At 44.6% G+C, this 25,715-nt stretch overlaps 2 protein-coding genes and 1 long non-coding RNA gene across 3 annotated transcripts in view; 1 reads left to right on the forward strand and 2 right to left on the reverse strand.

The window, feature by feature from the left end:
* Positions 1 to 1,579, reverse strand: part of NUDT3 (nudix hydrolase 3) — a 34,674-nt gene extending 33,095 nt beyond the window's left edge. Inside the window, exon 1 of the mRNA XM_048826587.2 lies at positions 1,050 to 1,579. Within this exon, the coding sequence (XP_048682544.1) occupies positions 1,050 to 1,148 (99 nt within the window). The 5' untranslated portion in view covers positions 1,149 to 1,579. The remainder of the gene's footprint in view (positions 1 to 1,049) is intronic.
* A 25-nt stretch (positions 1,580 to 1,604) lies between these two features.
* Positions 1,605 to 17,278, forward strand: LOC125625049 (uncharacterized). Its single transcript, XR_007353451.2, has 3 exons — positions 1,605 to 1,784; positions 14,810 to 14,933; positions 16,464 to 17,278. It is a non-coding gene; the product is annotated as an uncharacterized LOC125625049 (long non-coding RNA).
* RPS10 (ribosomal protein S10) lies at positions 8,242 to 18,321 on the reverse strand. Its single transcript, XM_048826588.2, has 6 exons — positions 18,190 to 18,321; positions 16,225 to 16,374; positions 15,501 to 15,672; positions 10,077 to 10,154; positions 9,564 to 9,619; positions 8,242 to 8,331 (listed from the first exon to the last, which is right to left on the reverse strand). The coding sequence occupies exons 2-6, from the start codon at positions 16,372 to 16,374 to the stop codon at positions 8,290 to 8,292; spliced, it is 498 nt and encodes a 165-aa protein (XP_048682545.1). The 5' UTR covers positions 18,190 to 18,321; the 3' UTR covers positions 8,242 to 8,289.
* Between the last annotated feature and the right edge of the window lie 7,394 nt (positions 18,322 to 25,715).

The raw sequence follows: 25,715 nt of genomic DNA on the forward strand, positions 1-25,715 counted from the left end.
CCCATCTCATGTGATGTGCTGGACTGAAGCTCTGCCACTGTGGTTAGTGCAGCCCACTACCAAATCCTATCCCATACCATGCCACGCCAAGCCAAACCATAAGAGAGCATTTCACCCTTCTGTGTTTTAAACCTTTCATTCTGCATCTTTCTTTGATTTGCAGAGAAATCATGTTCACACCATCACTCAAAATTTTATCTTGCATTTTCTTAAATATGCTTTGCAAAATTTTTCTGTTACATTCAATTCATCAAATGCAACATAAACACTTTCAGAAGTCTAGATTTTGCACAAGGAGAAGAAGAAAAGTATGATCTGTGTTGGCTTGGCTTTATCTTTTCAGTTGTCCTTACTCTCAGAATCCTCCATCTTTCTGTTCTCAACCAAAATCTATTGTACCTTCCCACACTTCCAGTTTGCAAGACTGCAAAATAGAGAGCTAGCTATTTGACTAGCAAAATTAAAACCCTGTACACTTCTCAAGCTATAGGGATAAAAGTGTTTACTCTTTCCAGCCAGCCATGTCAAGGACCTTAAATATCTTGGCTCCTCACTCTCTGGGAACCCCCAATTCTTACCTTCCAAAAGAAGCACTACTCCCCCCCCCCCCAAACGTCTCACTCACAATTCCTTGTATCCTACTCTCTGGAGCTTCTGACACTTCTTAAGGTCTCTCAGCCTCTGCTCCTGTGGAGCCCACTATGTTTCCACAGACTTAACATTCAGCCTCCCCGGACCCCGCTGGTAACAGCGCCCCACTGCCTTTTCTTCCCATAACGAGCCACCCAAACAGCACCTCCCCTTTGGCTCCCTCATTCTCTGACCAGGCCTCCTCCTCCCCACGCTGCTCCCAAGCACACACCTCGCCCCGATGCCCTACAGTACTGCCTCCTTCCCCCCCGTCCCCCACACCCCTCACTCTTAACCCAGGCCAGCCCCGCCCCCATTCTACTTCCTCCCCATCCCCCCGCCTACTTCCAACCACCCTCCCTCGAGCCCCTCTCTCACACACACACACCCCCCATTTAGTGCCCCCCAACACCGCTCACCTCCTCCTCTCTCTCGTTGCGGAAGCACAGGCAGGCCGCCCGCTTCTTGTACCCGTCCCCGTCGTAGGTGCGAGTCTGGTTGGACTTGAGCTTCATCATCCTCCGTCCTGGGGAAGGGGGGGACCAGCGCAGGGGGCTGGGGGGGGGGGGCTGGGCTCCGGGGCGCTGAGAGGAGCGAGGGGCTGGGCTCTAAGGGGGGTAGGCCCAGGCGGGGGAGGAGGACACCGAGGATGGGGCGCGGCGGGGGGAGCAAGGCCTGGGCTCCAAGAGGCCCAGTGGGGAATAAGGGGGGCGCGGCAGCCCTGACCCGGGGGGTGGGGGAGGAGGAAGCCGCCGGTCTCCAGCAGCGGGGACTGAGGGGACCCGCCTCCCAGGAGAGTCTCTCACACGCCGGGAGCCTCCGCTACGCGCTGCTGACGCTGCCGCCTTTCGCCCGCCTCAGCCCCCACGCCAGCCCCGCCGCCGCCGCCAGCTCTCCGGCCGCCGCCGACGACGACCGCGACGCCATCTTGGGGCACGCTACGCAACCGGCGTACAGGCAGCGGGCGGGGGCGGCTGATGCGGCGGCAACGGCCGCTGCGCAACCGGCGTGAAGACTCGCCCCTCCGCTTCCAGAGCCAGCACGAGCTCTACGCCAGGCACGCGGGCTAGATCCACGCCGGGAATAGGGGTGGCCTTACGCAGTTTGCGGCCACGGTGGGGGTCGGCAGTCCGCTACTTACGCCAGTTGTGCAGGTAGGAAGGGCAAGCAAACGCTGGCCGCTTGGCGTAACTTTTTGCCCATGGCTGGCGGAGGTTTTACGCAAAACACCTGGCTTACCCAGAAAGAATACCGGTCTTGTAGAGAGAGCGCTACGCTTGTAGCGTAGCGCTGCGGTAGTTCCATTGTAGCAGCCCTGAGCACTTGGAATAGGAGGGACAAAGGTGGCTTCAGCCAGCTGGGCTGGGGGAGGGGAACAGGACCTGGGGGGGACACTCCTCTGGGGGAGACCCTGCTCCTGCCTGTTAGGTACAGGCAGTGCTAGTCCTTTGGGGGCCTGAACCAGAAATATCCCCCTCCCCCCGCAAACAGCATATGCTAAAACAGCAAATAGGGGGCCCCTGCCCACTTGCTTAGTCTGCTTATGCCCAGCACTGGCTCTGCTACTAGGTGGCTGCTGTTTGCTTGGGAAATTAAGAGGGAGGCAGCTGCTCGCAAGGCCCCTGTGCCTCGTTTGTTGGGGTGTAGGAATAAAAGGGGGGGGGGACAATCTGCTTTCAAGGAGAGAGGAAGAAGAACTGGCCCTAGCTCATAGGCCAAGAAAGGTGTCCAGTAACTCAAAAGGCAGCTGGGTTCCTGGTACGTACATTGCTGCTTGCCACCTAGGAGCTCAAAGTACTGCACCCAGAACTTAATGAATTACAGGTGGAGCATAGGCGAGCCACTATACAATGGGGTTGGTTGCATATGTAGTTAGATATTTATAGCACACCAATCACTACTGAAACACGTGCCTCCTACCTGCAGGTCCCAGAAAGGCTTCCCTGGCAACAGCTGCATTAGGTGCCCTGTGCAACTGCAACTTACAGGGGGTGGTTTTGACCTATTACAAGTTAAGTAGGCCTAACTTATGGTAGAAAAATGCCCCCCATCTTAAAGACCAAATCCCAATTTTGGGACTACCACACCAGCTGCCCTTCTCTAGGGCAAAACAGATCATAAAGCCCAGCATGAAGTACATGACAGCTGGGCAGGGACAAAAGTATTCTTAGTGAAGGAGAGCCAGTAACAGAACAAAGTTCCTGATCTTAAGAGAATCCAGAGTCCAACCACCTTGGAAAGCTGAAAAACCTCCCTCCGAAAAAACAAACAAACCCAAACCTTTCCAGCATGAGAACGATACTTAGAAGACTTGGTGGGTGAGATAATATCTTGGGACCCACAGCCTATAACTACACTGCATACATAACTCAGAGCACTGACACACCCATTTAGCAAATTAACCCCTACTTACAAAACAAATATGGGAGGGGCAGGGAAAAGAAGGAATTAAAGAAATCTGAAAAGTTCCCAAGACTCCATGAAGTCGACTAAGGATTTTGATATTGATTTTACATGGAAAACAGCCAGCTACTGTGCGGATGGGTGGCAGCATAAATCCCTAAAATAGATCATGGACAGTAGGTGCAGCTAAATGTATGCTGAACATGGTTTGAGTATAAGGACAAAACATTTCAGTAATATTGGTTAAAATAGAGGCAATTTTTCTGCTGTAGAGAACATCTCTCTCACTACTTCAGTAATAATTGAACTACACTTAACTGGAAGTAAAGGAGTTTATGCTAGCAGGGCCCCTGCTTTGAACAAGTGGGTCCTGCTAACAAGACACTTTCAGCAGAAAGTCCTTCTCTCTGGTCTGGCTGATGCTTTTGCTCAACTCCCATTGCAAAGCAGGAATTTGACAACTTTCAGGGCAGATTACAAGGCTCATCTGTTTACTGACAGTGGTGGAGGAGGGGTGAGGAAAAACAGCACTAGTATAAGTGAGCTGTAGCTCACGAAAGCTCATGCTCAAATAAATTGGTTAGTCTCTAAGGTGCCACAAGTACTCCTTTTCTTTTTGCGAATACAGACTAACATGGCTGTTACTCTGAAACCTGTCGTTTTTAAGAATTATTAGTGTTACTAAAATATTTTGGTATGTATTTTTTAATTTGTTTTTCCATGGGCAAAGCCTAGGCTAGGTTTAACAGAATAAACAGGTTGTTTTCGATCATCTAATTCATTTGTATGTCCTTTGACTATAAAGCTAAATTGGAAATATATTCACAGAATATCAGGGTTGGAAGGAACCTCAGGAGATCATCTAGTCCAATCCCCTGCTCAAAGCAGGACCAATCCCCACTTTTTGTTCCAGATCAATTTAACAGCCCCCTCAAGGATTGAACTCACAACCCTGGGTTTAGCAGGCCAATGCTCAAACCACTGAGCTATCCCGGTGCAGTTCACTGTTTGCATGCTATTATGTTTCTCACAATTCTGTCAATTGCTTTACAAACATGAAACACTCAGTTAACTGATTATGAAAATTAACACCTTTGTACTTTTAACACCTTATTGTATTTTTACTGGAATAGGGCCTAGGGCTGCTGCAACAGTTCATCAGGACCCCATTGTGGTAGGTGCTAACTATAAAGAGTTCCTGTCCCACAATATTTACAATCTTAGAAAAAGATAAACATTTACACTTTTGAGGGTGGGATCCCCTCATTTGAAAGCTTCCCTGGCTAACTTTATCAGCATGAGTTGATAGTGTATAGGAAGCTAGCACAGACAGCAGTAAGACAGTGTTGATGTGTTCTCATGAGCTGTTTTACTGAGACAACAGAATGCTAGAACACAAGTTAGAATTTCCTATTGTCTTTATGTCCTCATGTATTGCATTTCTGTAGTCTAGACAGAAAGTGACAAAGGTGTGTATGAGTAGGGGCAGGTCATGGTCTGCTAGGATAGGATGGAGGCTCCCAGCCAACAGGAAAGGACAGAACAGGGGTAGGGGCAAGCTATGGCATGCGAGCTGATTTTCAGTGGCACTCAACATATAACTGCAATAATAGTTTAGTTATATATTATAGACTTATAGAAAGACCTTCTAAAAACGTTAAAGTATTACTGGCACGTGAAACCTTACATTAGAGTGAATAAATGAAGACTCAGCACACCACTTCTGAAAGGTTGCTGACCCCTGTGATAGAAAGCATTACTTGTGCCACTTGAGAGTTTAGGGTCCCTGAGAAACCTAGAAGTCTTCTACTAACCTCCAATTGACCGATTGTAGGTATTTGCCTGTAACTGCAACAGCAGGTTTGTCATAGTACAGAAAAATTACACAGTACAGGAAAGCTCCAGATGGATTGGTGGCTCAGGGCAGGAGAGAGGTCCCCCCAGGATAGATTTTTTTTGGGGGGGGGGGGGGGGAGGGTTGAACAAACCACCTGCACAGCAACAGCTCCTGTACCCCTCCTCCATCATGACAACTTGTACTAAGTTTTGTGACAGCGCTGAGTTGTTTTAAAATGTCATGACAAATCAATGCCCCCACTAGAGCCGGAGGAGGCTGAAGTATTACAGCCCCCTTGCAAAGAGCTTTCCTATGCCCACCCCACCCTACTCTTAGTCAGATGCAGCTCGAGCCAGCTTGTAGCTCTCCATCAATAAACCTCTCATCCAAACACTAGATGGAAATCTCAATGACAAGTCTATTGAGCTCCTCCAAGGTCCCAAGGTGGAATTTTTATGACTATCACTATCAGGAGGAAGACTGATAAGAAGGTTATTAGCACAGCACCAGGAAGTTCATTTTAATTGTCAGGGTGTTGAATCGCTTCTTTCTAGTGCCTGTACTTCAAGGTCAGCCATCACTAGAGCATTCTGTTTATCAGTATTATTTTAGTATTTTTAGTGTTCATATTTAGTGTTTTTATTTTAGTGCAATATTCATAAGCACGGGGATTTTGTACACAGGGAAATCTCACAAAGTGACACTGCTCAGGGTTTAGATTAGAACAGTGGTTCTCAAATTGTGGGTCACAACCCTGTTATATCAGGGTAGCTAGGACCAGCGTTAAGACTTGCTGGGGTATAGGGCTACGCCCTCAGGCTCCAGGTTCAGCCTCACTTAAGGTCATGTAGCAATTTGTTGTCGTCAGCAGGGGGTCACAGTGCAATGAAGTTTGAATCCCTTGAAAGGGGTTCAAGTGCAGTTAAGTCTGTCACATGCAGCTAATGAAACAAGACCAAAGCTAGCTCTGAAAAGACAAATGGTGCATCTCTGATTAACGGCAGCCCAGACTAATGCTCAAGTTACCATTTGTGAAGTTACATTCCAGACATCAGCATCTCACAAGTAGTGGTACATTTAGATGAAGCAGAGAACACATTAGGTGAATAGGCAAGAAAAAATTGATCAGAGTCAGTTAAATAAGCATATGCACCTATCTAGCTAGTCTACAGTTAGAGAGAATGAGGTATCACAAAATAAAATGGGCATAGCATAGAGAGTTGATAAGATTCAGCAGCTGTTGACAGACTTTATCCCTTTGGATGGTACATGGCATGATTTTAATACACACTAAAAGAGGCAGACAATAACTATGCCTGTTACTGACTTAGAAGAGAAAACAAGCAGGACTATCATGTTAAACTACAGTAGTTACATAGCATCAGTAATCAATCCAGAAATATTAACCCATTGTTATTTATTATGCAACACCACGATTGGCTAGAAACAAGGAAAGATGCAACTATAATGACTGGAAATGTTTGCTAGGCAGGTATCTAGGCGATAAAGTGTATCATTAGATCCAGGGGTTAGGGAATCCATACTTTGCCATAATTTAATAGAAGCAACTTGGCTATATCGTGGTCTACAGACTTCAGTTAATGCAGCTGAAACTCTTGATTTAAAAAAGATCAATAAAAAATGGATATGGCTGCATTTGAATTAACTTTCCACAGGTGAAAATGACCACCTGCTATGACACTGATACTCTGTATTTTAGAAAATTCACCCTCATCTCTAAAAATACCTTCTTCACTGGGGTGTTTGTGGTGATTAATTTCTTAGCATCTAACTTCTGCAGTGTTAAGTTATAATACACTGTCAAAGCCATTCAGGTTAGCATTCTATTACACTATGTGACTATATCATATAAATTTGCATTAGGATGACATCTACTGATGTGACCGAGTATTGCATACAGGCCTAGCTCCAACTATCCAACAATCGATTTATCCAAATCATCAGACTCAGTCTTTTCAAGGAAACTCTTGAAGTGTTCTTGAGCTAAGACAGGTAAACTCTGCTAAAATACAGGAACTTGGGTTTCCGGCCCACTCCCCACTGTTCAACTGTGTGTATGAGCATAACATAGCCACACTTTACAATTGTTTGATTTACCTGGAGGTAGCAGCTCATGAATTTGTTGATGGCTCCAGTCAGTTAATCAGGTCCTTGATTTGCTCAGCACCTGAAAAACTTGCCCTTCATAACTGTGGTGTTTGCAACACAAAATTATGCAGCACATTGGAAGTTAAATTTACTTCCCCAATATTCTAAACACAAGAAATACTGTAGTGATTGTGGGGTCATTCATATCTGCTTTAATAAAAGCCTCTACCCGAGAAAGATTTTTCAGTTTGCAGCACAAGACTGTCACAGAATCCAGACCTCTTGCTACAGAATCTAGTTTATACTTGCCAGAGTACACAAAGATAGCCAGGCAGCCAATTCAGATCATAAACTAAAAACAGACATGAAATAATTAAGGGAACAGATCCTGCGTGCATAAGCAAAATTGCCTTGGAGAAATGGTTGCTTGTCCCCTATATCTGGCACAAAAGTAGGACAACTCAATTTTTTGCTAAGCAACATCAGAGGCCAGAGACCATCCTGTTTTACTGTAAATGATTACCTACACACTAGGATCTGAAACAGTGAAGAGTGCATTGACTTTGAAAACTTTGTACTTTAGGAAGCAGCTATGGATATCCCATACTGTATTGTCCTGATGGAGAATTTCCCACAAGTATTGCAAACCATGCCAAACTGGCACAAAGTGCTTGCCGCTGGGGCAAAAGAGTATCAACAATCATGAAGGGCTGGGTTCTCTAACCTTTTTAATGTAGTTACTTCAGTCTCACACCACATGAATCTTCCTAGACTCAGTGCATTTTAGCAGCTTCAACTTCACATTACCCATAATGCAAGATCAAGTTCTATAGGTGAGCCAAACCTCCAAGTTGCCTTATTAAGAGGGAGGCCCCATATTACCAGAAACCTACTATGGGTGCCCCCTTACTGAAAGCATAAAGGGTACCAGTGGTACTTCCAAGTGGCCGTGGAACCCAAAAGCCCATGTTCTCCTCCAGAAAGAGCCATCAACCTCACTACCAAATCCTGCGGCAGCAATCACCTCTCCTATCACTGCTGCGAAGTCAGACTGATTTCCTAGGACCTAGTCTACTCCCCATAACCACTTTATAATCAGGTTTCAGAGTGGTAGCTGTGTTAGTCTGTATCAGATTTCTAATCAGGATTATCTTCAACTCTGTTGTAGCAGGAGCCAGAAGGCTTAGTGGTATAAATTGTTGCTTTGCTTTTCTCTGATATTAGCTTCCACATATTCAAATGATACAAGGAAGCAAGCACAATGAGATTTTCACCTATTTTATTATACACAAAAACATGACCAGAGAATTCTACTGAGGAGGCTGACCACGTCCACGACCGAATCCACCTCTCTGCAAAAACAAAAAACCAAACACACAGCGTTAGAAGTTTGGGCACATCAGCAACTGAAAGTAGCACATAGCTACCAAACCAAATATTAAGTACATCCTAAATACACTAAATCATTGTTTCCCCTGATGTGGAATTCTGTACTGAATCATAAGAACCACTCATTTTGCCTGCCTTTACTGATCAAGTTCAGCGAATGAAGACTTAAGGACTAATATCTGAAGTTAGTTACCATGTGTACTGAGAGCAAGGTGGAACTCTTGCTTGTCAAAACACAGCTCCTGGCTTTATAATCTATGGTGTGGGCCAAGCCCTGCTGACTTGGAATATGACAGCCTAGGAATTCAACCCACCTCTGTCAGTTTTGTACAGTGCTTTTCAACATGCAGCCCATGCAACATCCTCAGGGCTGTACAGGTAGCGTATATATTGTGTGGATGCGGCCCACAATGGTAAATAGGTTGAGAAACACTGATGTATTACGTCCAAGCTAGTCTGCTCAAACTAATGCTCTGTTAAAGTGTGAAGCAACCCCTTTCATCAGGAGCTCTCACAGCGCTTCACAAATATTAAGCCTCCATCTCACTTCTGAGATGAAGTAAGGGATATAGCGGTTGATGTGCCAATAAAATTTAGCAGCACCTCAAATGAGAGGCGTTATGTGCATTACCGTACACCTTCAAATTTAAAATAGATGGGGAGGATAACATATCAAGTTGAAAACAGAAGGAAAATTTGGAATTTGTCATGTTAATTGTAACTTGAGTAATGTGGGCAGATCACCAAGGCTACTGCTTGTCTAAAAAGGGTGCCACAGAAGAATTAATCTCAGATGATCATGGCCTCTGTAGTTTTCTTTCACCTGAAAGATTAAACAGATACGCTGGGGGTTCTCTACCCAGTACTGATCAATATTATCAATATCACCTCAGAAGACTTTCAAGGAACACATGTGCTGCCTAGCCAAGTAATTATCTCAAACAATGCTGTTTAGCATGTGAAGCCTGATATGACAGTTGTCTAGGTGGTGTAACTGCAGGCTCAAAAGGAGCTCCATCTATAGGTAGTACCTTATACAGTTCCAGGAGCAACTGCCAGCTGTTTAAGGGGGTGAATAAATGATGAGTGCATTGTGAAAATACACCATCTCTTCCAGGGACAGCTTTAGTTAAAGCTTTCTTAAAGCATTAACATAGGGAACAAAAAACCCCATCTCTCAAATGCAGATACTTACAAACTGGAATTCAGTAGCTGCTCCAGCACCAGCCTCAGCCTTTTTGTCAGCACCAACTGGGAAGAGAGAAAGAGCTATTCTAGAAAACTACAAAGCAGAGAGAATCCATTGCCTGGGCTTTGACGACAAACTCTTATTTAGGATATACTGTCTTTAGCAGTATCAAATATTTAAACCCTTGGGATGTGCACACCACAAGCTACAGATAACTTCCACAATGCTATCTTTTTTTTACTGCAATTGCAAATTATGGCAATTAGGCAATAGGAAACATTATGCCACATGGGAGAAAATTCAGCTTGATATGCAAGCGTAACTGCTGTGCAGTGGGAGCGTATTGATAAACGGACCCTAGAATCAGCAGGGAAGTGGAGGCTTGAGACCTCAGACATTCATCACAGAAGTTAGCATGTTGTACATCTAAACGTTGAAGACGCTTCTACAGAAATGTAAACTGCACAAATGACAAGCTCAGTTTGGTTAACTCATACTTGCACTAGATAGGACACTTACGTGGAGCGGTACTGCGTCTGTAGGTATCTCTGTCAGCCTCTCCCCGAGTAAGACGAGCAGGGCGTTCACCTTCCAGACCTGCAAGTCAGAGCAGCCTTGTCAATCCAAGGAATCCAATCTAAAGAGGCCTCGATTATGCTACAAGTGTGATGGTGTGGGGAGGCTTTAATACAGGATCAAAAGGGACATATTATATGCTCAGGCCTTATCGGGCCACAAATGCGTGCAACTAAATTTTAAATGCAGTTCTCTATTGTGGCCACACTACTAGACAGTCTTATAGATCAGTGCCTCTCAACCTTTCTAGACTACTGTATCCCTTTCAGGAGTCTGATGTGTCTTGCATACCCCAAGTTTCACCTCCCTTAAAAATGACATGCTTACAAAATCAACAAAAATACTTCCTCATTTTTACAATTATAAAATCAAACAACTGAAATATAAATATTGTACTTACATTTTAATATACAGAGCAGTATAAATAAGTCATTGTCTGTGAGAAATGTTAGTTTGTACCGACTTTGCTGGTGCTTTTTATGTAGCCTGTTGTAAAACAAGGCACATTATCTAGATAAGTTGATGTAACCCCTGGAAGACCTTTGCGTATCCCTAGGGGTACGCATACCCCTGGTTGAGAACCACTCTTAAAGACCACATCAACAGTGTTTGAACAATACAAATCTAAACATGTCGCTGCTTGCGGGGAGCCACCCAAGGTGAGCCCCACCCAGATCCAACATCCCACACCTCCCCACACACACCCCAACTCCCTCCCAGAGCCCACACCCTGCACTCCAAACCCCTAGTGGCTGTTCTTCTGCCTAAGAGCAGCAGGGACATGTTGCTGCTTCCGGGGAGCCACTCAGAGCCAGGTAGGGAGCCTGCCAGCCCCACACCAACCGGACTATAGACTGGACTGTCAATGAAGATTAGAAATGCTGGTTTAATAGAGCTTTCCGATTGGTAAAGAGCCAGATAACACAGCTTTTACTGTATTTGCTTGCCAAGTTTCTGACCAACGCAAATACAGCTAAATTATTACCAATCCTGAATTTACAACACACTTTCAACTACGTTGTGCTGCTAGCCAGGCCAATCTGCAAAAACTAGCTTCAAATAAGTGCTAAAATTGAAGGTTATGATACAAAAAACACATCAAGATTGCGTGTTCATTATGCCTGACAAATGCACACTTTTACCCCAAATCCCAACTGTACAGAATTCTATCCCCAGCCCCAAATATTTGATTAAGCGTGGGCAATAAAAGTATCTTATGTTTTAAAGATGGGATAAATTAGTACGCCTAAGAAAAGGTGATCTAAAGTAAAAAAAGAAATTAAGCTAAATAAAAGGTGGGCAGATGTTTCCAGGGAAGGAAGCAAGAGGCAGAGCTCAAATAGAAGCCTGATGGACTTGCCAGCCTTTTAAACTTTGGGAAAACCCTACTGTAAATCCTTAAAGACGAAGGTCTCCAATACCAGTGGCTCTCAGTCTTTCCAGATTACTGGAGTCTGATTTGTCTTGCATACCCCCATGTTTCACCTCACTTAAAAACTACTTGCTTACAAAATCAGACAAAAATACAAAAGTGCCACAGCACACTATCACTGAAAAATTGCTTTCTTGCTCATTTTAACCCTGTAATTATGAAATAGATCAACTGGAATGTAAATATTGCATCTAAACTGAAATGTATGGTATATAGAGCAGTATAAACAAGTCACGGTCTGTATGACATTTTAGTTTGTACTGACTTCGCTAGTGCTTTTTATGTAGCCTGTTGTAAAACTAGGCAAATATCTAGAGGAGTTAATGTACTTCCTAGAAGACCTCTGTGTATCCCTGGTTGAGAACCACTGTCCTACACCACCAAGCACCAAAGCTTTACTGTTCTGCCAGTAAAATCCTGAGTAAGGGCTGGTGTTTGGATGGCTCACCACAAACTGACGTGCAGTTTCAAGCATGTTGAGAAATGCACAGCTCCCTGATTGATCCTTTCTGGAGAAAGGAAATTGCCTACCTATTAGAATTCATGGAAAACTAGTGCTCCTGTTTAGGTGAAGGGAGAAGTCACACAGTTTTCAAAATGCTTCTACCACAGGGAGGTATCATAGTGATACCATAGGGCACAGCCTCTGAACCGGCCTTCTGCTACATCCACTTCTCTGAGCAAAGAGGGCTATGCTTTGGGTAGTTATGTTCTATAGGAAGCCATGGACACTATGGCACTGTATCCTGGCCTCTCTCTACCCTGAAGCTTGCAATCAAACACTATGACACACCTAACATGGTTACAAACACTTAAGAGACTGTGGTATCAAATTCACAACAGTACTCTAGAGCACAATTAGCACACTTTAAAATACCATTTGCCTTGAACAGAGAAAGCATGTTGTATCCTAGGGGTTCTCAAACTGGGGGTCAGGACCCCTTATTACATGGGGGCTTGCGAGCTGTCAGTCTCCACCCCAAACCCTGCTTTGCATCCAGCATTTATAATGGTGTTATAAATTTAAAAAAACGTTTTTTTAAAATTTATAAAGGGGTGGGGGTCGCACTCAGGCTCTCTGTGTGAAAGGGGTCACCAGCACAAAAGTTTGAGAACCACTGTTATAACCACACTAGCTATTACAACTGGACAATAAGTATAGCTCTATGAGTGTTGTAGTTAACACCATTAAGTTGTGGAGTGGATAGGGCTTAACACTTCTGCACTATACACACTGAGGTAAATATGGCAATAGCCAATTTACCTTCACTAGAGGAACTCAAAAGCAAATTTTAACCTGCAAGTTTCACACATACTTCTGTAAATCACAGCATTTCACAGGAAGGACAACAGACAAAACTTGGGACCTTAGGCTGTGTCTCCACTACACAGCTTTTAGTGCCACAGCCATGCCTCTAAAGGTCACACAGCATAGCTACTGGTTGTCAGCTCTCCTGGCGACAACTCGCTGTTCACACTGGCACTTGTCATGGCAAAACTTTTGTCTTTTGGGGGCGGGGGGGGGTGTGTGTGTGTGTGTTAAACACCCCTGAAAGACAAAAGTTTTGTCGTTCAATTGCCAGTGTAGACATAGCCATAGAGACACAGCAATAAGTGGAATTAAACACACACACATTTAAACCCTGTCAATATTGGTCAAGGCATCTTCCAAGCAAGAATTTAAACTGTTTGCTCAAAAGACACTACAGTTTCTCTGGCTAACATAGAAAGGTCTTAAAGTGTTACAGGTACAAGCCCACACACATTTTGGGCTAAGCATGTGGCTCAGCAGTAGTTAAGAGAGCTACAATGCAACTTAAAATCAGTGAGGCACTTTACACACTGTACTGGAAAGATCATTCTCCCAGCTCAAGAATAAATCTGTACCTCTAAGTGGTAGGGACGAGAGTATTCCTGCTTGAGGGCAGATTACACTTACTGCACACGAGTGGCAGACCCTCTGTACAAAAGTCCAACTTTCTCCCACCTCAAGGGAGAGCCAAAAGTTTGAGTCACTACAGCAGACCTTGCAATATCAAGTTTTGCAGTAGTTTTTCCTCCTCCATCCAGTATCTATTCTCGAGTTTATGGCCACACCCAGATACCGAGTTGGGCCTTCAGAAGTTCAGCTGATTTTGCAGCAACAAGTCAAGGTACATCATCAAACTGAAATACAGTCAACCTAAAATAAAAGTGTATTTCAGGAAATACATCTGCCCCCTGTTCCCTGGGTAACTTGTCATTGTAAAAGCACGCTTTTCTATATTTTAATGTTTCTTCCCGTTGCCATGTGACATAAATGAATAGAGGAAACTGACTGGAGAGAGAAAATAGCAAGGAAGTCAGAGTGCTTCCAAAGGCACAAAGGAAACAAGTCAAAGAAAGATAAATTATTCACTTTCATTTTTTGTAATTTTCAGTGTTACAAACACCTAAAGCATATTCAGGAGTATAAACTGAGGGGGGTGTCAGAGTTTAAGGCCAGTAAAGGCTACTAGATCATCCAGTCAAACCTCCTGTTGGTGGCCTGTCATATACACCACCCAGCACCCACACACTAACCCAACAACCAAAATCAGACTCAAGTGTCCTTTAATCTTGTGCACAGTGGCAGAGATGCGGCAGTGCTGATTTGGTCACAGCTGTCTAAGACTAACTTATGCTTTATCTTTACTATAGCACCTTTTTGCCACAGAGAATCCCAAACACTTTTGCAAGCCATTCATACAGCTCCACTGAAACACTGCTACCTAATAAGGTGAGGTGGCAGGCCATCAGCCAGTGTGCAGCACATTGCATAACGGGTGAAATTTTAAATCAACCCCGGTTTTGTTCTTCATGTGCTATATTAGCCATCCTAAAATAAGCCTCTTGGAAGTACATGTATTGACTAGATTTCAGTGGTCCGTAGGAACCATTAATATATTTTGTATTTATGTACTGTCTTTGAAAATACACATTTACTCTATACTCACTGATTGCTCCTGTCTATCTAAAATATTAATTTTGCAAGTACATCCCTATCTAGAAGGATACTTTTAGCTGTGAAACAAAAATCAAAGTGATACTAAACAGCTTACCCAAATATGCAACGTGAATTTGTTGGGAAAGTCATAAAAGCTACAAGACAAGTTTTGCACATTGCTTAAAACTCAGATGCACTGAGTTTTAGGGTTTGCAATGAAACAGACGAGGCCAGAAGGGACTTTGGTGATCATCTAGTCTAACTTTCTGTTTAACACAGGCCACAAGACTTCCTTGAGTTAATTCCTGGTTGAACTAGAGCAGCATTGTTGTTTTTTTAAGAAAAACATGCTGTCTGGATTTAAAAGTTACTACTGATGAAGAATCCAAAAAGACAACTCTTGGTAAGTTGTTCCAATGTAAGTTACTCTGTTAAAAAGTTGCATCTTTCTTTAGTGTGACGTGGTCTAGTTTCAACCTCCAACCATTAGATTTTGGGTCACCTTGACCTCTGTCTGGCAAACTCAGTCAAATTTCTGTTCCCCATCTAAGTACTTCTAAACTAGTCAAGTCACTCTGTAATAACCTTTGTTAAGATAAACAGACTGAGTTCCTTGAATCTTTCACCATAAGACAAGTTTTCTAATCTTATTCTTGTGGCTCCTCTCTGAACCCTCTCAAATGTTTCAACTTCCTTTTTAATCTGTGCACCCCAGAACTGGACATAATATCAAGTACCAGTCATACCAGTGTCAAATGCAGAGGTAACAGAACCTCCCTACTCGACTTTTTTCTTTATATAGCCAAAGATTGCATTTGCCCTTTTGGCCACAGCACTGGAAGCTCACATTTTTATCCACCATGCCCACACAGCCCAGCAACCTCAACTTTAATTTATACCGTTCTTCCGCACACCCCGTATCACCCATCCAAGAATCACATGGCAGTTGCTTTTATTAACTAGTGCTCACCTTTGGGCCGCGGTCTGCCAGTCTCAGGGCGGCTACGGCGCAGGGTGGCAGGCACAATCTCAGGGGGTAGATGAAGATAATCACGCAAATACTGGATACCCTCGTTGGTCAGATACCAGTAAAAGTGCCTCCAGGCAAACTGCTCCTTCACATAGCCACGCGATTTCAGTGACTAAGGAGAGAAATTCTGGTTCAGCTTTTTGCAGTTGCAGGTGGATTATTACATGAGCATTTGATTGTGACCATCTAACATCTTTAAATACTACCAGCCAGAACACTGGTAGTTTATTGGGGATGAGTGGAGGACTGACGACTAGACATTCAGTAGCTCAGAAGTACATCTGAAGGTACAGAAAGATGCAGTATCTTCAACATACTAACTATTCACATTCCACAAGACTAATAATTCAAGGGTCATTATGCAAAACTGAACTAAAAATGATGCTAAAATCATAGGTTCAGAGACAGGATTATGAATCTTATGCTACGCAATACAAAAGCTTTCTACACAGTTTGTGTATGATTGATGAAGTTAATATGAAAAAACTAGTAATCTGGAAAAAAGGCAAATTCCATTGGAACTGCTGTTTCTCTCTCCTTAAACAAAGTTAAATAATGCCAGGATTAGTCAGGTGGTGCTCAATCCACCAGCTTCATAAGGTCCCAAAACATAGAAAAGCTGTTTTTAACAGCCCAGGTAGATCCATAAATTTATCTGTCACACCTGCATGGCTTTCATGACATGGAGGTTGGGCACATTCTTGTCTGCCAGCTCTGGGTGTTTAGGCATGTGAACATCTTTCTTGGCCACCATCACTCCCTCTTTAAAAAGGAGTTCGTAGATAGCAATCCGGTTCTTCTTGGGCATCAACATCTGGACAGAGAAATCAATAGTTAGTAGACTAGCAGTAATACATTAGTGTGTTGCCAGATCTAATAACTGGATCTATGTTTTATTTTAAGCCACCTGATTCCACGCTGGACCTGCAGTGACTCACTGAACAAAGCACCACCACCTTTAACCATGTTAGAAATTATGGGAATCCTTACTACACCTTAACTGGGAAGATATATACAAGTTTGCTACAGGCTAGAAGATCACATAGTTCAGCTGCTCAGAAGCCCATGTTATGATCCACCAGGAAGAGCAAGCAGAGTAACCTTTTTGATAACTGTTGTTTTTGTAGTGTAGGTGGACTGTGAAAGAGCATCACTGCAAGTATGCATTTAGCGGTCTCCACAGTCTATTTCTATTGCATTTAATTCAATTATCCCAATAAAAGCTACAGACAATTCCTTCTCACACTGAAGCCAGCCAAGGGAAGCAGGGAGGAGAGTAGTCTTCATTTTAATTCTTAACAGTAGCAATTTTAAACTGTACTTTGCAACCATACTTAGGCAAACATCTGCTACAGTCCTCATCAGGTAGTGCAGAAGGCAACAGCAAGACCAAGGACAGTAACGTGTGCAGTGGAATGACGCTTAGTAATGTTTGTACAATAGGCATCCTACATGCTGGACACCTAACAGAACTCCCAATCGCAATGTCTATAATCCACACTATCTAGTTATGTGGAATAACTTTCAAAGATTAGGAACCCCTTGATGCTTCACTTCCAAACAGATAGATGGGGAAGAAAATCCAATAAAGTGTGTGTTATCTGGTTAGCACCCAATACTTAATGAGTACTTTAACTGTGAAATGCCTGATACTTAAGTGCTTTAAATGTACAGAACTAGAGCATCATAATGAACAGCACCAACATACTATGCCAAAGGCCTGCTGAAATAAAAAGGTACTTAAAAACCAATCTGAAAAGGTATTTTCCTATGGTAGTCGCACACTTATGGCGGCCCAGAAAACAGTAACTGCCCACCACTGCACACAGTGACCCAAAAACAACAAACCAACCATTTTGGCTTGGGTTACTTCTTTCTGATTTAAGATTTGCACAGCTGCAAAACCAAAGCTTGTAAGTGTTAACTCTTTTTAGGAAAGGAAGCACCCAACAGCAAACATCCTACGTTCACAGATCATCATCCATATAAAGACGAAACAGGTCCCACACACATGGGGGCCATGAAGAACCCATCACTAAGCAGCAGCAGGAAAACAGCTCTTCAGCACTTTGGTACTGGAGAAGCACATGGTGGTGCTCAACCTACTACCCAGTCTCAATCGAAGACTAAAGTCAAACTAGACCTTTCCATGCCCCCTCTGCAGCACAAAGAAAGCAGGACCCTCTTCCATACCAGCAGGATTAGTGGTGCCACCACTGCCTCAGTTTACAAGGGGGTAGAAAATGGACATCGGATTTCCCAGTTTAGCCCTGACTAACCCACCCCATCCCCTCTATCCCCCACATATGGGCCGTACCAAGGGCACAACATAGCAGCTTCTCCCACCCTCCCAAACAGCAGCCCAGCCCCCCCCATACACAATCAGCCTTCCAGGCCCCAGTCTCTTCCCCTCCCCCGCCTTCTGAGGCCCAACGTCCACCCCTAGGCCGCAAGTTCCCCCGCCCAATTTGCGGCCTAGTTCCCCCCACCGCTCGGGGCCCCTCCTGGGAAATATCCCCGTGCGCGTGTGGCACAGGGTGCCCGCCCGCCGACGAGAGCCAAGCCGGGGCCCCCAGCCGCAGGATGGCGGCGATGTGAGGGAGATGAAGCGACTGGAGCCCGGACTTACCGTGCCACTAGCAGTAAGCCCGAGAGCTGGAAAGGAAAGAGCATGCGCAGGGCGGCGTCTTCCGGCCTGACGCGCAGGACCCCACGCAGCTGCGGCACAAGCGACTAATCGAGTGCCGGGAAGAAATGGCGTTAGGACCCCTCTCCCAGAGCAAAGCACGTGGTGACCGTGCAAGTGCCTGAGTGGAAGTGCCACTTATGTACTTGCGGCCAGTTTTTTGGGGCGGGGGGTTTAAGTGGCTTTTGGTGTTGGGTGCTTTTTTTTTTTTTTTTTTTTTTAAATGTGCCTAGTTTAAGAGAACAAGGTCCTGATTTCCAGAGCTGCTGCTCCATTGAATTCAAGGAGAATTCAGCCCCTCTGACAGTCTAGCCAAGTCTGAACTTCACGCTGGGCACCCAAATCCAGAGACCCATTAGGCCAGATTGAATTAAGAACGACATCGGTCCCCCCAGCAAAATGACCCACCCTGCTACTCTCAGATCCCGTCCATGGTAGCAAAGCACTGTCATCTGGGGCATTGGAGCCCCCAATCCTCCAAGTCATCTCCCGCCCCCAATCCTGCAGCTGGACCCCTGCACCCACGAAGCCCCATTTGAAATCAGTGGAGCTCCATGCAGACACAGAGTAGCCCATCCTTGCTTATCCAGTTGCAGGATCATGGTCAGCGTTAACACAGTTGCCAGCTCTCTTCTTTGTAACCGGCCTAAGTCATAGAATCATAGAATATCAGGGTTGGAAGGAACCTCAGGAGGTCATCTAGTCCAACCCTCTGCTCAAAGCAGGACCAATCCCCACTTTTTGTTCCAGATCAATTTAACAGCCCCCTCAAGGATTGAACTCACAACCCTGGGTTTAGCAGGCCAATGCTCAAACCACTGAGCTATCCTTTGCCCCCCCCCCCCCCCCTCTCTGATCCTCTCGTCAAGTCAACAGAAATTCCTGAGATTTCGGGTATAGCGCTATGGGGACTATAGCAGCATAGCTATGTTGCTGTAGCTATGCTGGCATAATACCGTAGTGCAGAACTCAGCCTATGCCAATGAAAAGGGTTTTTCTATCAGTGTGTGAATGCCATCTCCCCAAGCCGTGGTAGCTAGGTCAATGGAAGCAGTCTTCTATCAACCTAGCTGCATTTACACTGCGGGTTAGGTTGACAAAGCTATGTTGGACAGAGGTGTGGATTGACCAATATAGCTATGTTGACCTAAATTTTAAAAGTGTAGACCAGGCCTTTGGAGGCAAGTCTGAGGCTCTGAGAAATATCAGTGAAGGGAACATCCACTACAGGAACACAGCTACGACGCTGCAATTATGCTGCTGTAGCATCATAGCGTAGATGCGTCCTACATCAGCGGAGGGGCTTTTCCACCTCTCCAGGAGATGGTAGCTAGATTGTTGGCAGAATTCTTCCATTGGGCTAGCTGCATCTACACGAGGGGCTAGTTCAACCTAACGACAGTGCTCAGGACACAAAACTTTTCACAGCCCAGAGCAATGTAGCTATGTTGATCTAATTTTTAAGTGTAGACCAGGCCTGAATTTCAAGCCAACAGCCTGAGGTGAGGCAGATATGCTATGTCATGAAGATAACCGGGGGGCATTGGATCAGTGTTCACATTGCATCCCCCATCAGTACCTGGCTAACCTCTGGGAAGCTAATGATCCAACCTAGCAGACCAAATTCAATTAAGTCACTGAATGCCAGTCACTTGCTAGCCATCACCCCTGTCACGGTGCCATCCCTGGCTTTCTAGTCGTCAGTCTGGCTTTTAGTTCTCCCACTAAACGTTGAGGGTTTGTTGGCATCCAAGCACAGTGAAATTAAGATAACTAATTTCTCTATATAACCCTTGTAAAGGAGCCCAGAGCCAATGGTGACTGGTGCTCTATAGGTTTCAGAGGAACAGCCGTGTTAGTCTGTATTCGCAAAAAGAAAAGGAGTACTGGTGGCACCTTAGAGACTAACCAATTTATTTGAGCATGAGCTTTCGTGAGCTACAGCTCACTTCATCAGATGTATACCGTGGAAAAAAGTCTGCTGCAGTTTCCACGGTATACATCTGATGAAGTGAGCTGTAGCTCACGAAAGCTCATGCTCAAATAAATTGGTTAGTCTCTAAGGTGCCACCAGTACTCCTTTTCTTCTTGGTGCTCTATAAATGCTCATAATAATAAACAAGAATAAGTTTTGCGATTACACAGATTAAAATCCTGGTGACCACGTACCGTATTTTAAAGGAGACACCTTCGCTGAGAAATGCTGAGTGTCTTCTCAGAGGTACTGAGCAGATGACAATCAGAACCTCAACAGATCTGGCTTTTAGCGCCCATCCTCTAACATACTTTGCCTGGTATTTCACTGAAGCATCGTACCCTGTGCACAAACATATGACTTTTTACCGTGAACAGAACAGTCAAGGTACTGGCCCTTAAAAAGAAATGCTGATGCTGTCCGGTCTTCATACAGATGTGCTTTCCTTCCTTAAAACATAGATAGATGCCCTAATTTAAATTCAAATTAGAGAAGACATTTGCAAAAATCTAAGAGAAATCAACAACCAGTCAAACATTAAACAAAATATATGGGTCTTACATCATGGCCTCAACTGGTTGCTAGACACTGGATCTTACGAGCTGCTAATGGAAATGAATTCTCATCAACTTACAAAAAACTACTGAAGCATTCCACAGTAAAAGCATTAAACAACATCACTAATGGAGTGATTGCTGTAAACCAAATCACTATTGTACATTGGAGCCTTTGGACCTTTGCTATACAATATTGCAGCTTGTATACATTTACATATGAGACAAGCGGGGGACCCACCACTGAGAAAGCAGGAAAAATGATATACCTATGGGACAAGTAGAGGCAGGAAGTCTTTATTATATTCTTTTGGACATTGTTATTTCATAATACAGATAAATAAAATAAATCATTCTGCTCCCACCAGAGGGCAGAAGGTTCCTCATCCCAGTTTGCATTATCTCACAGAAATCTTAAAAATCTTGTATCAAAGAACATATTTATTTAGCTATCCACAGATCTGCATGAAGGGGGGGTTGTCTTTTATTATGGTAATGAATATAAGAACCACATAGAAACACTTTGGTGATTAGAAAAGGAGTACTTGTGGCACCTTAGAGACTAACCAATTTATTTGAGCATGAGCTTTCGTGAGCTACAGCTCACTTCATCAGATGAAGTCTGCGAATACAGACTAACACGGCTGTTCCTCTGAAACTTTGGTGATTGAATCTGTGTCTTGGAGTCAGAAACCTGAGGATTAATCCAATAAGCCATTCCCTCCCATTTACAGCAGAGTCATTCCTATGCATTATTGTCACTCATGAAAGTCTCTTCACAGAGTACAGTCTCTGGTCTTGATCCTGCAGCATGCTCTTTGTGGGCTGCCTGCATGGAGCTCCTGGCAAGATCAGGGCTTGTGTGGTGAACGACTAATAAACCAAACTCCAAGCCAATAACTTGGGTGCAAAAATAAATAAATACACAGCCCACCACTATTAAATTAATTTTGAGGTTTCACAGGTCCACTGGTTTCAAGATGGAGCCTTGCACAGAGGGGCTTGTAGTCTCCATAGGCTGCGTCACTGCATGGAAGATGAGGACAGATGCAGTCAGATTCTTTTTTGGCTACTTATGTCTGTCAGATTGTCTCTCATGTGCTCCTGGCCCATTACTTCTCTGTGGTCCCTCACTTGGGAAAAATTGGGAGCCACCACTGAAATGGAATCATGAGAGGAACAGAAATAAATAAATAAAGCCATCAAGCTGACCCTGCATTGCCTCAGCACATCAAAGCAGCTGCTACCTCCCAAGGAGGCTGCCCTTTCCAGCTGGCTGAACAAGCTGCGAGAGAGTTTGCTCTCTGCAACACAATAAAGGTCACATCGTCTTTAATACAAAAAGGCTGGGGTGAATGTAGCTCATGTTCCTATGTGGAAGAGAATACAACACATTATCTGAGACATGCAGCCCCAGGGAACTCATCCTTCTCTTTAGAGCCTCAAAATAATACCTGACACGCCAGTGCGAGAATCAGACTTTTGGTGGGAGAAGGTGTACACAGCTGTCAGATAGGAGCAGTGTAAGAGCCAGCTGCAATCATAATATGGATTGATTGATTCTATCAGCAATCCCAAAGTGACTGTGTATATTATACCAGACCCATTTTCTCCCTAAAATCCTTCCCTAACATGTGGGTCAAGTATTTATTTAACTGCTAATATTGGGCCAAATTCACCTTTCAACGGTCATAGGATCTTCCCTGCAGACTTTGAAAAAGCAACAGAGTTGGCTTGGCCTGCCAGTGCCATTTAAATAACTAACCTTTGCGATAATAAAACAATACTTTTGTTTATAAACCATCCCCTGCTCCAAAACACTCAGGATTTTACACCAGAAATACAGCCTTTACAATTATGCATAATTAGTCCATGCCCAAGTGTTTTCCAGCCAGATAAATTCAAAACGGTCCCTGTCCTGAAGAGCTTGCAGTCCAAGGCACCGGTCTTGAATGCTGTTCAGCATGAGCAGTCTCTTAGCCCAGTGGGGAGCCCCTACTAAAGTCAATGGGGCTCCATAGGGATGCAGGGATCTGCACACATGGACAGCTTCCAGGATAGCAGTTAATTCTAAACATAATGTAACAAGTGAGCCAGGAAGGGAGAAAGGTTGCACACACACACACACACAATTTTTTGCACTCATCACAATGATATTGCTTTAAACCCACTTTTACTTCTTTGGGTTCATTGCATTAAATCCCACCCTTCATACCTCTAATTGGAGCCCCCCTCAGCCTCTCTTCCTGCATCCTCTCTTCTGCTTCCTTCCCTCTGCACACATGCAATAAGCTAATGGCTAACAATCTCTGCAGAAGTGCGGGGTCTCCCTTCTGAAAGTTTTCTGGAGCAACGGTTCTGTCCAGCCAATAGCACTAGAGGGCACTGCAGTTATCAGAATGAAGGGCTGGCTGCACTCACTGTGGTGAATAGGGAGGGTTCTTCACAAGGTGTCCATTCCTCTCCCCACAATTTGCCCTGCTCTTGTTTCATCCAGCAAAAACAGTTGCTTTCAGTAGGCTCAGCCCAGCAGTCCCTCTCTCTAGCCAGCTGAGTCCTCCTGGTTTTTGCATCTGGTTATTTAACAGTCCCTCCAGGATGAGCAAAAGGAAGTAGGCACATGTTGTTTACCAGTGACGATCAGGATCAGCCTCTCCCTTTACGCGCGCATCTCCCCACTTCAGGCACAAGCACAATAAATGAAAACTTGCACGTTTCTGGGACCACCTTCACTCTAGCCTCAGTAATTCAAAGATGGGAGCCGTTTCGTGGGTCCGTGCAGATCCCAAGGCCATCCTTACATGCTGAATCTCCCTTTCCTTTCCCTCTAGCATGTTGGCGCATCTTCATGAGGGCTGAGGCCTATCTCTCAGATAGATTGGCCAGGAGGACTAGCTCCCATTGGGTAGCTGGCTGCTCCTTGTGCTAGCAGAGATGCTACAGAGAGTGGATGCTCATTTGCTTGTAATGAGTTTTTCCCTGGGAACCAGGACCTCAGATTCCACTCTCAGCATTCACTGACATACACATTCAAGCCATGCTTAACTATGTTACAGCACAACTTGGATCAGCCTTAGCATTTATCAATTATTAACTGCTATTGTTGTCATCATCTCTTATGGACTGCCATCCAGCTCTGATGTGTCTGTTAATTTACCATGCGTCCTCGTGATTCATGCTCTGTACTTCCCCATGGGATGGCAGCTGGGTTCAATTCCGCATCCTAGTCACCTGCCCACCAGGGTGGAAGCAGTGCATGTTCCATCCTGTCACAGAGCCGGAGGGCCTCGCCTGGTTCAACAACATCCTCAGTAACGCAGACTAAGCAGAGATTGCTGGAGCGTTAAGGGCTGGATCCAAAGTCCACTGAAGTGAGTGGGAATCTTTCTATTGATGTCTGGTGGGTTGGATCAGGCCATACAGGGGCTTTTAATCTATCCGCAGTTGGAAGGATTGTATCTATGCCTCAGGGCCTCGAGTCGACAAGCACGGACAATGGCATTTTTTTAAATGACTTACATTTTTGCATGTCTCACCAAAAGACAACACTTTGTGCCCCCCACCCCCACCCCCGTGCAGGTATTGCGAAAGTAATGCTGGCTGTGCTGGCATCAGGCAACATAAAAGCGGACAAAAGAAGGCCAGACATAGAAGGCAGCTATTCCAGACACTGAGGGTTTGGAGAATTGTGGTTCATTAATGAACTGTGCATATGACTGCCCTCTACGAGTTGGAATCAGAACTGTTTAACTGTGTGCCATAGGACCAATACTGTTTACTAGTGGAGATTCTCCTTTAGCATAAGTGGCAGAAGCCTGTGCTGTTTTGTTGTTTTGTGAGCAGGAGGATCAAATTTGTGTCTCTGTGACGTTCTAAGTGCCACCGTGCATATCCTAGTGATGAATGACATTCCCACTGTAGATGGCTGTGTAGCATACACAATAGGGTTGATCATGTATACCTTATCCTTCATATTACTTTGCCATTGTGAATGATTCTATCCTGTTCATTGAAACTCATGGAGCCATTATAATTCTATAAATTATACATTGATCATGGGTCCTGTTTACAAGGGTGGGGGTACAACCAATTCCAACAGATTCAATGTGCTAATTCGGGGGGGGGGGGGGGAAGGATGGCATGTAGTTATGCTGGCTTAGTACCAGAAGAGCTGGGTTCTGTTCCCAACTCTGTAATTCTGTGCAGCCTCGGGAAACCACTACAACTCGCTGTACTCCAGTGGGGATAATAAACTGAGCACCTTCACAAGGGGTCTGCTTACCCAATGTGTGCAGGGTGCAGAGAGCTGAATTTCCTCCAAATGTGGAAGTGTCCAGCCCTGGGATTTTGGTTTGAGCCCATCGCTATTATAATGATTAAGCCTATTATTCTACATTTCTTTATGAATTTGTCAAAACAAAAATGCAAATTCAAAATAAAGGAAACAACTTCTGCTGGATCTGTTGGTTTTGTCCATCTGTCTGCATTCTCTTTGCCGGTCTGCTCATCCTGCCCCCCCGGTTAGTGGCCAGGTGTAACGATGCTGGTTCTGGTGGGACCCAACTGAGAGTGCCAATTCATGACAAATTGCTTAAAGCAGGGCAGTTACAGCCCAAGGCTGGGGTTTTTCCACCTCTAAGGCAAACCAAACCAGCCAAACAGAGAAGACTTTGGTTTTACCCCACTGGCTAACCACAAGTCACACAAGCAATTCCCTTAGACACTCCAGTTTTCCAGTATCACCACCAGTGCCACTTGTTATGGGACAAATGGTTATGAAAACCAAAACCCCCCCAAAAAAAAGGTTCTCTCGATCCCACAGGACCAAAGCCCCAGACCCAGGTCAATATACAAGTTAGATCTTACCCACAAATCACGCTGTTGCCAGTCCTTTAGAATCTAAAATCTAAAGGTTTATTCATAAAAGGAAAGAGATCTAG

This window comes from Caretta caretta, chromosome 21, assembly GCF_965140235.1.
Source record: "Caretta caretta isolate rCarCar2 chromosome 21, rCarCar1.hap1, whole genome shotgun sequence".
NCBI lineage: Eukaryota > Metazoa > Chordata > Testudines > Cheloniidae > Caretta > Caretta caretta.